Source organism: Asparagus officinalis, chromosome 10 (assembly GCF_001876935.1).
Source record: "Asparagus officinalis chromosome 10, Aspof.V1, whole genome shotgun sequence".
In the NCBI taxonomy this organism is placed as follows: domain Eukaryota; kingdom Viridiplantae; phylum Streptophyta; class Magnoliopsida; order Asparagales; family Asparagaceae; genus Asparagus; species Asparagus officinalis.
In genome coordinates, this window is record NC_033803.1 from 9,757,205 (window position 1) to 9,771,284 (window position 14,080).

Sequence of the window (14,080 nt, forward strand, 5' to 3'; positions counted from 1 at the left end):
TAGATGTGCTACTATAGACTGATCTATTCTTCGGGGCGTAGTTACTCCGATGACAATTTTCTTTTAATATTAGTCCTCTGATCTCTTAGCATTTACACAAATTGATCTTCCCCTCCATGAAAAAATTGATCTATGTCAGTATTGCTATAGAAAGAAGAAATTGCTCTGTAGTTTTCCAAGAAAGCGCAAAAAGTAATCATCTGTTGATTTAGATTTTGGTGCATAATTTCAGAACTAAGATGAGTAGGCATCCTCTCAGAACCAGTCGTATGCTTTCACTTTATGCGGAACCCATAACAAGTGACGCGTGTCCGCAGGATACAGATCTTAATGAATTGGTTAAACTCCTCTGTTAGTTCTGATTAAGCAAGTCTCTGTTAGATATAGGTGTCCTGCAGACAATAATTGTATATTGTAACATGACCTATATGAATATAACATCATTGTTCAAAATGATAGTATGCTATTTTGGTCAGTATTTATCTAGTATTTTTTAAATACAGATAAAGTCCTTAGAATAATATTAGACTATCAAAATTTCGATGATGATCGTAATGAAGAAGAGATCTGATTAGTCGCTAACGTATATTCTAAAATGTTTCTAGTCGATAAAGTGTTGAGATAGGACATCATCATTTTGGCAAGACTAGTGTGTACTCTATTTGTCCTTTTGAAGGACGATGATCCATCTCTTAGGTCATTGATGTGAGACATCAAGATACAGTATACAGGTGACTCATTAGTGAATGAGTTGACTATCTCTTAGGTCATTGATGTGAGACATCAAGATACAGTATACAGGTGACTCATTAGTGAATGAGTTGACTGAACGACTCACAGTATACAGGTGACTCATTAGTGAATGAGTTGACTGAACGACTCACCGAGAACATCTAGTTGGTAATTTTATACTTAACTGTCAAATAGAAGTTTTCAAGTGATATAATACAAAGTAGTCTCTTGACCTGATGCATGAGTGCAATATCTTACATGTCAGTATAGGTGTACTTAGACTTTTACCTAACCACAGTTCTCAGTGAGTTGTGCATAACGGTTCTTGTTGGGTATATCCCGAGACATAAGTAGATATTAAGATGCCTAGATGAGATTTGTCTCTCCCAGTAAAAAGGGTTAATATCATAAGATTGTTTGATATAACTATAACCTGAAAATCCTTAGCCGGGGTGAATAAGATAAACTGAGTGTCAGTTTGATTTTATAGGTTATGAGTTTAACATCAACAAACACTAATCAAGCTATTAGGGTTTGACAGTTTACCATATTCTAGGCTCGATAGTTTGACATAGTTTGATGAAGAGATCGGACTATACGGTATTATCACTGAATGATCCTGATAAAATTAGGTAAGCATCTTGCATACCTTTATCATAACTTATACCCGGTAGTCTTCATGTGTAGCTAGCACCTCTGTTGTACTAGTGGATATGATCCACTGCCGAGTTTTAAGTTGGGCCCTAGAGTCGCACCAAGCGCGTACTTGAATTCTATAAAATACAATTTATAGAGTAATGCGAATGATTGATACGCATATATGATTTTACCGGATGCACATAAACAGTTATATGTATCGGTAAAATCAGAATGTTATGTGCTTAAGAAATGATTTTCAGAATTTTTTCATAAAGTTGACTTTTGGTCAACTGGTTGATTTTTTGGTCATATGATGACTTGTTAGTTAAAGATTGGAAAAATACTAAATACTGTATTTGTGAAATACCGTATTAGTAATAATGATGTGGTATTTTCATTTATGAAATACACATTTCGTTATATCATGATTCATGAGATGAGTCATTAAGTGGTATGGTTTGGGAACATGGTTTTAAGCACATGATTTTGATTTTTCATGACTCATTGCATGACTCATGAGATGAGTCATTGCATGACTCATGAATTGAATCATTATTTTTTATGACTCGTGCCATGACTCATGAGATGAGTCATGACATATCTTACTCTATAAATATGAGCTTTCTCTCTTATGGAAAGGTTAATGAATGGACGAATGAAAAATTAGTTTTCCATAAGAGAATAAAAGAGAGCTCTATCTCTTAAAAAACTCTAGCAATCTTTGAGTAAGAGGAAGTAGTAGGATTTTAAGAACCCCGGAGTGGATATCTTGCCTTGTGCCTCAAGAAGCCTCCAATTTTTCCAAGTTCACTTGAAGTTTTGAAGATCCACCAAGAGGAGGTTACTACAACAAGGAGCATGATCTAGGGGTTGTTTGATCTAGCATCGAATCACGCTTCGAAAGTATGACTTTCTAATTCTTGGATGCTCTCTTTAATATAGGGATCATGTTAGATTTAATTAGGATGGTCCTGATGTTGGATTTCATGCTCTCTACATGCTTTGTATTTTCGTACATATAGTCTTCCGCTGCGTATTTGCATGTAGATTAAGCACGGATTTCCTTCAGTCTCTCCCTCTGTCTTCCTCATTCCTCCTGTCTTCACTTTTTTCCTGCACAAAGTAACAGATCTCTCGTGCTGATTTTGATGCTTCTCAAAGCCTAAGCCTAGTAATTTGCAAAACCTCAAAGCCAAATTGTTGATGGTTTCAATTTGAGACAGATGTTTCTGAAATCTCAATTCTCTAATTTAGAGGTTTTGACATCTGGATTCTATTGCGAGGATGAATGCCCTAGTAGATTGTTAAGAATTTATCACCCTGCATCTGTTTTGTTCTTTTGTTAAATCTGTTTGCGAGAAAGTCCAGATTTTGGCTGCAGCTTGTAAGGGCTCAAACTGAGATCAGGTGCAGTACTTGTGAGAATAAAACGTTGAAAGTTAAAATTAAATAATCGAAATGGCAGCTAGAATTTGATTTGTTTTCTGTGAGGAGATCTGTAAACCAAGAACGTATGCTCAGTAAAAGTCTACAGCATGAAGGAAGCTCTTGTGGAGGATAATGTTGTGGAACTAATGGCTTCTAAATGATGGAAACGATGGCGAAGTTGGGAGAAGTCCACTTTGAGAAGAATTGATCTCGTCGGAATTCCTCTGAATAGTTGAGTTAGGAACTTTAGGATGAAAAGAAAGAAGAAGATAGAAGAAGATACACTACCAATTAATTAGGATTCACATGGTCTTTATTATTTTCTTTTCTAATTTATATGCGGCAACAGCTTTGAGCTTCAAGTAGAAAGAAGTATAGGACTGGTTCTGATTGGATCTGTACTCAGCTAAGATGATCATTCCTGATGACCTTGTTTCACAAGCAGTTTCTTCAGATCCAGATTAAATGTCGCAGATAGACGACATATTACTTTAGGTTTTGCTGAAGTGCTTCGGGACTAACAAGTACATTCCCAATAACATAGCTCACAAGTGGTTTCTTCATATCCAGCTAAGATAATTCTGAAGCATTTTCTTCGAATCTTGCCGCATGGCTTTCATCAACTAATTTTGTGCGGTCCATGAAGCAGTATGTTCAGATTAGGTTAATTCCCTCACTGCGTGTTCTTTTTTCCGGCAATCGTTTACAAAACTTGCCTCTTTTGTGTAACCTTAGTCCAGCAAATACTTGATGCATTACTCTTTTTAACATCCCTCTGAAACTAGAACCAATAGTTGCACATGTAGAACTGGATGCGTAGGATTTCAATATGTACTAGCATATCTTGGTGAATTAATCTACTTGATAGATATCAACTACATCTTTCTTTGCAACGACTTCAGGAATCTATGTCAATCATCCACCTTAATAATTAAATTCCTTTGTGATGCCATATTAATCGTAGCCTTGAATTCTTTTTTCGTGTTTCTTTATGCTACTTCATAATGTTTTTTCATCAGTAACATTGTATACCATTTTCTTTGAAACCTTTCAGAACATTAGGATATATTCCTGACGCTATCGACATTTATGGTTAAAGCATTATAATCTTTGTTTGATCACAGTGGTGAAAGCATGGAGAATGCGCTGCGGGCTTGTTGTAAAGGAATAAAAATTGGAAAAATTCTCATTCACCGTGATGGAGATAACGGTAAACAGGTAAGCATTCAGATAATTATGGATACGTTTGCCTTAAAAAAAGTATCTGGACATTTTAGTGATGTTATTTCTGTTGTGATGTTATGCAAAATCAGCTCATATATGAGAAGCTGCCAAATGATATCTCAGAGCGGCATGTTTTACTTCTTGACCCTGTTCTCGCCACAGGTTAGTCATATTTATCTCTTTGGAGCAATTAACTAAAGGGATTTTTTTAAATACCCCTTAATTCATGTACGTTTGCAAATACCCCCAAAGTCTAGTATTTGCGAAACTTTCCCTCAAATCATCAATTTTTTAGAGAAATACCCCCCAAATCAAGAATCATCAACAGTTGGGATATGAAGAGTAAAAAATTTGACTATTTGGTTGATATTTTTACATTGCAGTTACAAATCAGCCTGCCAAGACTCAACGTTGATGATTTGTTGATGTAGGGGGGTAGTTTTCCCCCCAAAGTTGATGGTTTGGGCGTAGTTTTGCAAATAGTGAGATGTGGGGTGTAGTTTGGCAAAGACACATGTTTTAATTGAGCTTTTAACTAAATGAGTATGATTGATCAGCTCCCCCCCACCCCCCCCCCCCCACCCCCCAACCCAAAAAACATATAAAACGATAATGGCCTCCTCTTTCTGCATCATATGCTAATTTATAAGAATTGTTGACACCTTACTGCTCCTAGGTAACTCGGCTAACCAAGCTATAGAACTCCTTGTAAAGAAAGGTGTTCCAGAGAATCATATAATCTTTCTAAACCTCATCTCTGTAAGCTTCCTTCTAGAACATCAAACTGCTGAAGTTTTTGCATCTAGGTTTTCTCGCTAATATTCAATTGATTTCTTGGTCATTTAGGCACCAGAAGGGATTCATTGTGTTTGCAGGCGTTTTCCTTCACTAAAGATTGTGACATCAGAGATTGATGCGGCATTGAATGAGGAATTCCGAGTCATTCCAGGGTTAGGGGAGTTTGGTGATCGTTATTTTGGCACTGACATTTGATATCGGTTGGCTGATTGAGATTGAAACTGGTTGATTAATTTCAGTTGATTTAAGAAGAGCAAAATGAATGAATAGAAAATATGATGATACCTATAAAGTGTCGCGTTCAGGAGGAGGGTATTGGTAGGATGAAACGTTACATTCTGTAACTACAATAAAGAGAAATTTCTATTGCAGTTGGATACAATGAGCATTGAAATAATTCTATGTCAAATTGGATCCAGATATTTTCTCTGAAGCTGATCACAAATTTGCGTAAAATTTCTGTTACCTTCTTTTCCTGCGCTATTGTTATTTTACTCTCTCTTATCAAACATTATCGGATTAGTTCTACTGTGACAAGATCAGCTTTGCTGCTACCTCACACATAACTGAACCAAGTGCCATAGCACGGACTGTTTCTTTTTCGCCCCCCTCACCTTCTTCTTTACCAGTTCTTGATGATTTTACTTATATTGAATAAGGGTGTGTTTGGCAAGCCACTCGGGTCTAGGATCATTCCTAGGCTAGTTCTTTTCTAAACCATTTCTAAATTAAACTAGGTGAGTGCTGGTCCAAAGAAGAACTAGTTTTATCTCCTCTTTTCAGCCTAAGGCTAGCAGCAGTCCAAGTTTTCCAAAACTAGAAATAGCTGAAAACTGAGCTAGTTTAAGTCCTAGCCCAGTTTCAAGGTATTGCGAACCACACCCTAGGCTAAAGAACAACGCAGATAACGAGTATTGAAGTCGCTCCTCAATTTCGCTCTTGCACCAAATTGTGTTGAACTTTGAAGACACGCTAGGCATTATTCACTTCTCTGAATGATTTATTGCCATAGAAGTAAATTTTTTTTAATATTTAAAACCTAGTTCGGAATGGAACCTAGGACCATGAGAGTCATATTGCAATCTTTTAACCATCCGGATCATCCACAATGGGCATCCGATCCATTTGATACAATTTCAATTCTTTACATCCTGGAGATGAGAACCATATCGCAACTTCCCAAATATCCGTATCACTCAGTGGGCATCCCCATCCTCTGATTTAGTTCCAGTTCTTTACATCCTAGAGATGTTGACATCGTTCCCGTTAGCATAATTTGCCTTTATCATTCATATTCAACTTTTTTTTGAGGAACACAGTGAACGTTAGCCCACTGCGATGCAAAAATATTCACTTCCTTGAAATAACATTTCATTAGTAACACATTCAAGACATAATGTTTACATTTGGATGATGTCTCTACGACACAACACAACTCCCATAAAATATGGAGACAGAGTAAAGCCATACATGGACCGTTATAGGCTAAAATGATACTTAGTCTTGAAATTAAATATTTTTTCCTTATAGCTTCGGCATTTGGAATTACACAAAAAAATGACTCTTACTTTACATTATATCATATGATATTGAGGGCACAATCTAATCAGAGTGCAGCTGCCATGAGGAATGATCTAATGCGTTGCAATAGCTCAGCCTTCACAGAATCAGGCACTGACGCTGCATCGAAACAAACAAATCGAAATATAAAAGCATCAAATGACATTCAGCATACAAAACAGACTTTGTTGTTTGAGCCTGCTCGAATAGATATTTGAAAATGCATGTGTCGCCCTCTTTGTAAAAATTTGAAAACTATTGACACATAAAAAGGTAAAATAAAGGAACAAACTTGTATCATGCAATAAAAAACAAGCAATCGATCGTCAAACTTATGGCAGAAAAGGATACGGCATTTCTAATTACTAACTGTATAAGCTTCATGGACATTAGTATCAAATTAGAACCAGGTATTCAAAGCTGTGCATTGCCAAAAAAAATACCAAATGGCAACTTTTCATCAGATAATTATATTTGTAACCGTTAAAGGTTTTCTTCCATTGCAGCAAAACTCTATATCTACGGCGAGATTGAGGGTTATATAATTTCATGGTCTAACATGCCCCACAGGTTGGTCACTCTTTTCATGGCCGAAACTTGGACGCACACAATTGGTATCTATTCTGTTTTTAAACAGGGTTTCCTCCACCCCCCTAGAAACCACATAAAAATAAGGTAATTATACGGAATAACCTTTCATTTTCAATTTACACATAACATAAACCACTTATAAAGCGAGTTATTGTTGCAATCAACCACCTCACAACCAAAATTTTCACTAAAAACCCAAAATTACTTATACAAAACTCAAAACTCACATTCAATGCACATGACTTTCTGTTTTATTTTGTTTAGGTCTTCTTAGGATACAAGCTCACGTACCTTGAACTTGAACTTTTCTTTTTTTACTGAAAAATTGACTGGGAGGTGGTTGATTGCAATAAAAACTTACATTAAAGGTGATTTATGTATAACTAAAATTGAAGGATGGTTTCCATATAATTACCCTATTTTAAGGTGGTTTCTAGGGGACAGAAAAAACCCTTTAAATATCTTTTGAATGCATGACCAATGGGATTTGAATACATGTTGCTCTCATATTCTAAAGGTCTGTTGCACTGCACAAAAAACTCTGGAATTATGGTGAGATACTAACAATTATAAAAAGAAGGGATTGATGCATGTCTTTTAGCTATGTTCAGTTTTTATCGCTAGTTTTTGTCCACATGGGATGCAAAATTTTTCCTTGGATCATATGTTTGACTCTTCTCACCGTATCATTTTTTTCAAGTTTACTTCTGATTTAAGGTCTTTTGGAAACATCTCGTGTGCATTTTTAGGCTTCTCAGACTTCTTTGATAACCGCTACAGGTTTAGACCAGTAATACTTTCATTGGCAAAGTAAAAGAAGTGAACTAACTACAAACAAACAGAACTAATTTAACTCATGGGATAATAAACAAAAACATAAAAAAGAACAAAAAAAAGAACAAAAAAAAGAGGAAAAATAGCATAAAATAAAGTTGGTTTTCTTAAAAAAGGAGCTACAGGGATTATCCAGAACATATTCCCTATACAAAATCTCATTGTATAATAGACAAGTCAACCAAAAGACTATGCCTTATTATGGATACACTTGCATGTCAATAGATAGAGCAGCTTGGTGCATGAAGCTCTCATTATGCGCGGTCCAGGGCGGTGTCAGACCACGTTAAGTCTATTGTACGCCAACTTACCTTGCATTTTTTCAGAACATGGTACTATGTAATTTCTTTGTAGTTTGTACAGACACACTGATGATTATTAACATGTCGCTACTTCCTCCTCAATCCCCACCTTAGTGAATTGTCATGTCTGTGTCAAGTGTTTCTTACAGCTAGTGACAAAATTAAGTGTGCAAGCAAATTTTGAGAGAATGAAATGTGAGTAACTGTTGTAAGATCATAACAGAACTTAAGTTTAACCAGGTAAAAGCAGAAAGTGAAATGTGAGTAACTGTTGTAAGACCATAACAGAACTTAAGTTTAACCAGGCAAAAGAAGAAAGTGTGTATAGATGCCATAACAGATCTAACCATGGATCTTCATTGACAATCATAATTGTCACAGTAAAGTGAGATGTAAGAAATTTTGAATAAAGTAACATCAGGTGGAAATGTGAGTAACTGTTGTAAAATCATAACAGAACTCAAGTTTAAACTGGTAAAACTGCAAAAGCAGAAAGTGCGTATAGATGCCATAACAGATCTAACCATGGATCTTCACTGAAAATCATAATTGTCACGAGAAAGTGAGATGTAAGAAATTTTGACCAAAGTAACATCAGGTGGAACGAGAAATCTGTCCAAACATCATGTACGTGTGCGCATGTAAAAATATGGAGGAAAAGAAGGAAAAACGAAAAAAGTACTAACAGAAACCATATCTTCAGGTAACATCATAACCTTCATGAGATAGAGAAGTTTAAACTGAAATAAACATAAGGTCTGAACGTGCATATGCAGTGAAGCATGTGTCTAAGGACACATTTACCGCACACTCGCATACAAATTAATATCTGCGTTCATCCAAACAAACACCCATGCAAATGCAGACTGTTTCTTACCTCTGCCTTTTGGAGTAATAACATCTATAAGGTCGTCTACTGTGACATTATTTCTCCCTTTCTTCCTTGCGTAGGCCCTAAGTAAACAATTATACATAATTATATTTCATAAAACGAACTTCCCATGAAAAGAAAATAATTAGCAAGCCGTTACAAGAGTCTCATGAAAGATTTTAAAGAGAAAAAGGAGAAAATTTCCCATAGTTTATCTATTGAGAAAACTCCTATATAAAATGAAAATAATGCCAATTGCTAACAAATGGCTAATTTTATGAATTAAGGAGGCACTGGGTAAAGCTGATGACACCAAATAAGACTTGATTCATCCTTTTGTCCCCCAGTTCTCCCAGTGACCATGAGTATATACAGAATTTGCCTACAATTAATGTACTCCAGTGAACCTCCAGTGATACAAAGGGAAAATGATGGGAAAAAACTTTCGCTCGATACTGTTCAGCACATACGAAAGCTCTTGCGGAGAAACTAACCAAAAATTGGACAGTAGATGCTTCAAAATTAAGCCAAGAAAGCATCTAACTGAATATTTTATAGTAACAAACTTTAATTACATGCAGAAGTATAGAACAGGAGTCTGCCCAAACTTAAAAGTAATCAGATTACTTTACAGAAAGAAATCAGTCTGGACATGTATCACGAAACATCTTTACCAGAAAGTAAATGTCAGTTGAGTTCAACTAACAAGTGACCCATACTAACAAGGTTAATTCTCCCATGGCGAGACCCTTAACCTTTTTATGCGTTATCAACCTTTTTGATTTTTTTTCCTTTTGTAACTTTTTTAATTACTTTGATTCACTTTAAAGTGATCAAAATAAATATAATAGTCGTACTATATAAGACATAATTTTGCGATAGGCAGTAAAACCGAATTACCAAATGTTTATTCTATACAAGATAAGGGGCTGTTTGGTTGCCAAAAAAATAAAGAAAATAATGTTTTAGGAAATGGGTTTCCTATATCCTTTTGGGGAGATGCGCTATTGACTAATGGATCCCTTCTTTGCTACCCTGTGAAGCCAAAAACATAAGGAGCATATAATTTGTTCCAGTTATACCCTGGTGAAATTTGACTATGTTGTGAAGGTTTAGAAGCATTGTTGCTACTTTGACTCTTCATGTATAGCCATGATAGATTCACTCCAAACGAAGATGATTGGGAAAGCAGCAGTTCTCAGATTGAACAGCAACAATGCAAGGGAAAGACTGCTGACACATCTACTGCAGTAATGAGTCTGCATTCGGAGCTTCATTTCGAGGAAGTGTGGGTCTCACCATATAGTTTCGCAGTAGTCTTGTATGCTTCCCATGAGAAGGATTATCTAGGGTGCATGAGACTCTATCGGTAACTTTTTCTCAAAGGGCTTGATGTCTCTACACTTGCTCTTTACAAGGGTTTGTAGTGTAAAGCTCGTCAATTACAGATTGTCACGATGGTCACACAACACAGCAACAATATGGACCTTATGATCAATACAAAGGGGTGTAGCCTACTATTCCGTCGAGCGGGAGTATGTTGGATTTGAATATTGAGCGCTTGATCTTGTGAGCTGCAATCCTTGAAGATAAGAGCAACATTAAGGATAACTGATATGATCACATCATCTTACGTTGAACTTTATCTTATAGACAAAATTCTATCTTCTAATGATTAAAATTCATCTTATGGATAGAGTTCTAATAACATAAGAATCTTATCTCTAAATAAAGCTCTCCTTATATATGTTGAAATACACGGGGAAATATATATACAAGACCAGTGCCTCTGAGCTATTGCTAGTGATGAACTGGCCTGGATCCCAATGGTGAAAGAAACTACGTAGAACGAGTCTCCTCATCAATTTCCACAATGCAAACTAATAACCTTGGATCAATTCTTGAACCTCCACAAATTGTATTCTAAATCTATGGAGGTAGAGCTTCCATCTATATTATTAGGAAGAGCTGTGGAGATGAAATACTTAGGTTATCAGAACTCTATCCTTAAAATGAGTTCTAAGCATGAGAGGATAGAGCTTTTTCTATGAGATAATGTTTAACATAAGAGAAAAGGATCATATCAGTTATTCGTAATACTAATCTTATCTCTAAAAATTGTAGGCCACAAGATGTCTCTGATGACCCTATTGTCACGCAAGAAAACCTTACGTCTTATATGTCCATGCGTAGCACCTTTGATGATCTCTGGGTAAAAAAAGCGAAGAATAGAGATTGGATGAAATCTTTACGGGATTACTTATCTGATCATGATCATCCTGACGAGTATGATATCGAAGTGCTCAAAGAGAAGTATTTCCTCTTGGACTGGCTTGCAACTAATCTGATTTGTCTTCGACCCATCAAAACAAAGCAGCTCTTTCTCTATGGGCTTGCTTCGGGTGAGGACTGTTTCGAAGGGCATTGAACTGATGGAAGGGCTAGACCGATTCGAATGCTCCCGACAAGGAATAGGAGACCCACCCAATAAATAGGCTAGAAGCAAAGCGAATTAGAAGGAAAACAACATAGGCAAAGGAGACTAGACCTGAAAGACTCGATAGCGAAGACATCGAAAGAGCTTTTTTGGAGTACGGGCTGAGGTCCTCGGATGGGCAGATAGAACAAAACCTGTCAGTTACGCCTTTAGGGGACGTTACGGTAGAAGGCCTTAGCTGGCGTCCGATCCGTTTCATCGGGGTAAAGCTATCGTCCGAGGTTACCAGAATATGGATATTGAGGGGGGGGATGGTAAGACCTTACCGAGTGTGCATCATATCAAGGTGATGGGCCAGGTAGCAATGCTAGGTCCGAGGAAGAGACCAATAGGTTTGGAAAGCCTGTCGATCCATCCTGATTAATTTACGCTATTTCTGACTAGAGAGAGGACTTAGATCGGAGAGGAGCAGCTCCTTTCTTTTTAACCGCTCAAATCCTTATCCAAATCCAATAGTTTGGTTGAATAAAAAAGGGAACATGATGTAATGTGGGGTCTTAGGAATACAAAGTTACGAACAATGCAAGGGACCCCACAAAAATTGAAACCCAATTTCAAACGAGGCAAAAACGCAAAAATGTGGGCCCCCTGCAACTTTGGTTCTTAAATACCTCATTTTCTAATGTTCAAAGAATAGGAAAAAATATGTTCGATAACCTTTCATGACAATGTAACTTATACTTAATCCATAGAGAAAAAATCATACTTGCAAAATTGGCGATGCTGATATCATAATTGCTCTTCGCAACTGACTTCAAGTTCAGATTAAAATGCTAAATAAACCACAAGCCATTCACTCAGTTACTACTGAAGGAATAAGCCTCATGGATAAAACCAAATTTCCAGTATACAAAGGCACATCATTACTTTTCCTAGCTTAGTTTGGCTTTGACAACATAATTAGTTATAGTTCACAGTTCCTACATTTCTCTCTTACTTTAATTTAACAACAAACTAAGTAGGATTAACAACAAAAAGAAAAAAGAGAACACAGCAAAAACCTGCAAAGAGCTTTCATTTCATCCCTCCAGCCACATTCAATGAGCCTTTCTCTTAAGAGCTCCATCAATTTCTCCTTCTCCCCACTTTCGATCATCTTCAATACCAAAAACCACATCGTTAAACACAATTAGAAAAAACAACATGAAATATGACTATTTTTAGCTATAAAAGATTTGATTGTGAATCATTTCCAGAACTATTCAAGTCAAATAAGTACTTGGGGTTAATGCCAAATCCTTCTTCCAATTGAACAATTAATTTTATATGTTAGCATCCATTGAAAAAAACACGTGCTTCTCTCTTCCCACCCCCATCCCCGCAAAAACTGCTATGTATATTCCTCTAATTAAGGGTTATTTGCACTTTGGTACCCTAAAGTTTCAGCCTTTTTTAATTTTGATACTAAAAGTTTATTTTTGACATTTTTATACCCTGAAGTCTGACACCTCAAAGCATCTTCCTGACACTTAGTACCAAAGTTTTCACATATTTCAACTTTAGGGGTACCAAAAGTTTACACCTTATACCCAACGTTCACAATATTGAACATTTATACACAAATTTTAAGGTATACAAGTGTCAAAATAAAACTTCGGGGGTATCAAAGGTTCAAAGTTAAAACAAGTGAAAGCTTTGCGGCATCGAAGTGTCAGAAAAATCTTTGGGATGTCAAACTTAAAAAAGATGTGAACTTTAGGATATCAAAGTGTCGGAGAAAAACTTTGGGGCATCAAAGTTAATACAGTTCTTGGGCATCCCGCCCCAACTAACTAACAAAATATTTTCACCTTAAAAGTTTAGGGCTTCAGCTTTGCTACTTAGATTTTTAAGGAAAATAACAGTTTTTTTTTAAAAAAAAAAATTGAACCCTAATCATGAGAATTCTAGGGTTTTGAATTGATACCTTGATATTGATAATCTCTTGAAGGGTTGGCTCTCGCTCCGGCTCCTCTTCAGCATCCGGCGTCGGAGGACGATTGATCGAAGCCCTCCTAAAAAAAGAGAAATTAGACAGAGAGAATCGAACGATTCAAGGGAAAACAACCAAAGTTCGATAATTCAAGCCAAGGGCTTAATCCAGAGAAACAAAATTATTACATGTTTTTTTCTCTTCCAAATTTCTTTTGAATTTTTATTTAGAGTTCAATGGCTGTTAGATTTTGCTGCCCTTTGAGAAGCTTTTATATAGCACGATTTGTGGTTGGAGATAAAATGGGCTGGGCTGGGTCTATTTTATTAGGTAGGCCCATCCTAAAAGAAAGATTTTGCCCCTTTAACAAGCAAACCCCAATAATTGTAGGATTTTTTTTTATATTGGTCCCACCAAATCTTAATTTTCAAACTAGGAAAAAAAAGATCATAAGATTTTTTTTTAAACCAAAGGGTTAATTGCGAATAGACCTTCAAAAAAATCATAAGTGAAGAAGATGATATAATCAGAGACTTTAAGAATGTTAAATCTATTAAGGGTTCGAGATAATGTATTGTACCTCGAGAGATCTATTCAATGTATAATTCATAATTAAGGGACTTATCTAAAATAAAAATGTATTTTTGATGGAATTATATTACAATACTTAAGATGGCCAATATCAGAAAATA

The 14,080-nt window shown here is 36.1% G+C and overlaps 2 protein-coding genes across 2 annotated transcripts in view; one reads left to right on the forward strand and one right to left on the reverse strand.

Annotated features, from left to right (window-relative positions):
* LOC109825203 (uridine kinase-like protein 1, chloroplastic) overlaps positions 1-5,270 on the forward strand; it is an 18,084-nt gene extending 12,814 nt beyond the window's left edge. Inside the window, 4 exon segments of the mRNA XM_020391985.1 lie at positions 3,924-4,017; positions 4,113-4,185; positions 4,700-4,782; positions 4,870-5,270. Coding sequence (XP_020247574.1) covers positions 3,924-4,017; positions 4,113-4,185; positions 4,700-4,782; positions 4,870-5,016 — 397 coding nt within the window. The 3' untranslated portion in view covers positions 5,017-5,270.
* Positions 6,176-13,663, reverse strand: LOC109825925 (transcription and mRNA export factor SUS1). The gene is made up of 5 exons (XM_020392843.1): positions 13,577-13,663; positions 13,383-13,470; positions 12,478-12,572; positions 8,986-9,062; positions 6,176-6,501 (listed from the first exon to the last, which is right to left on the reverse strand). Coding segments are annotated over exons 1-5 (336 nt in total). The 5' UTR covers positions 13,579-13,663; the 3' UTR covers positions 6,176-6,427.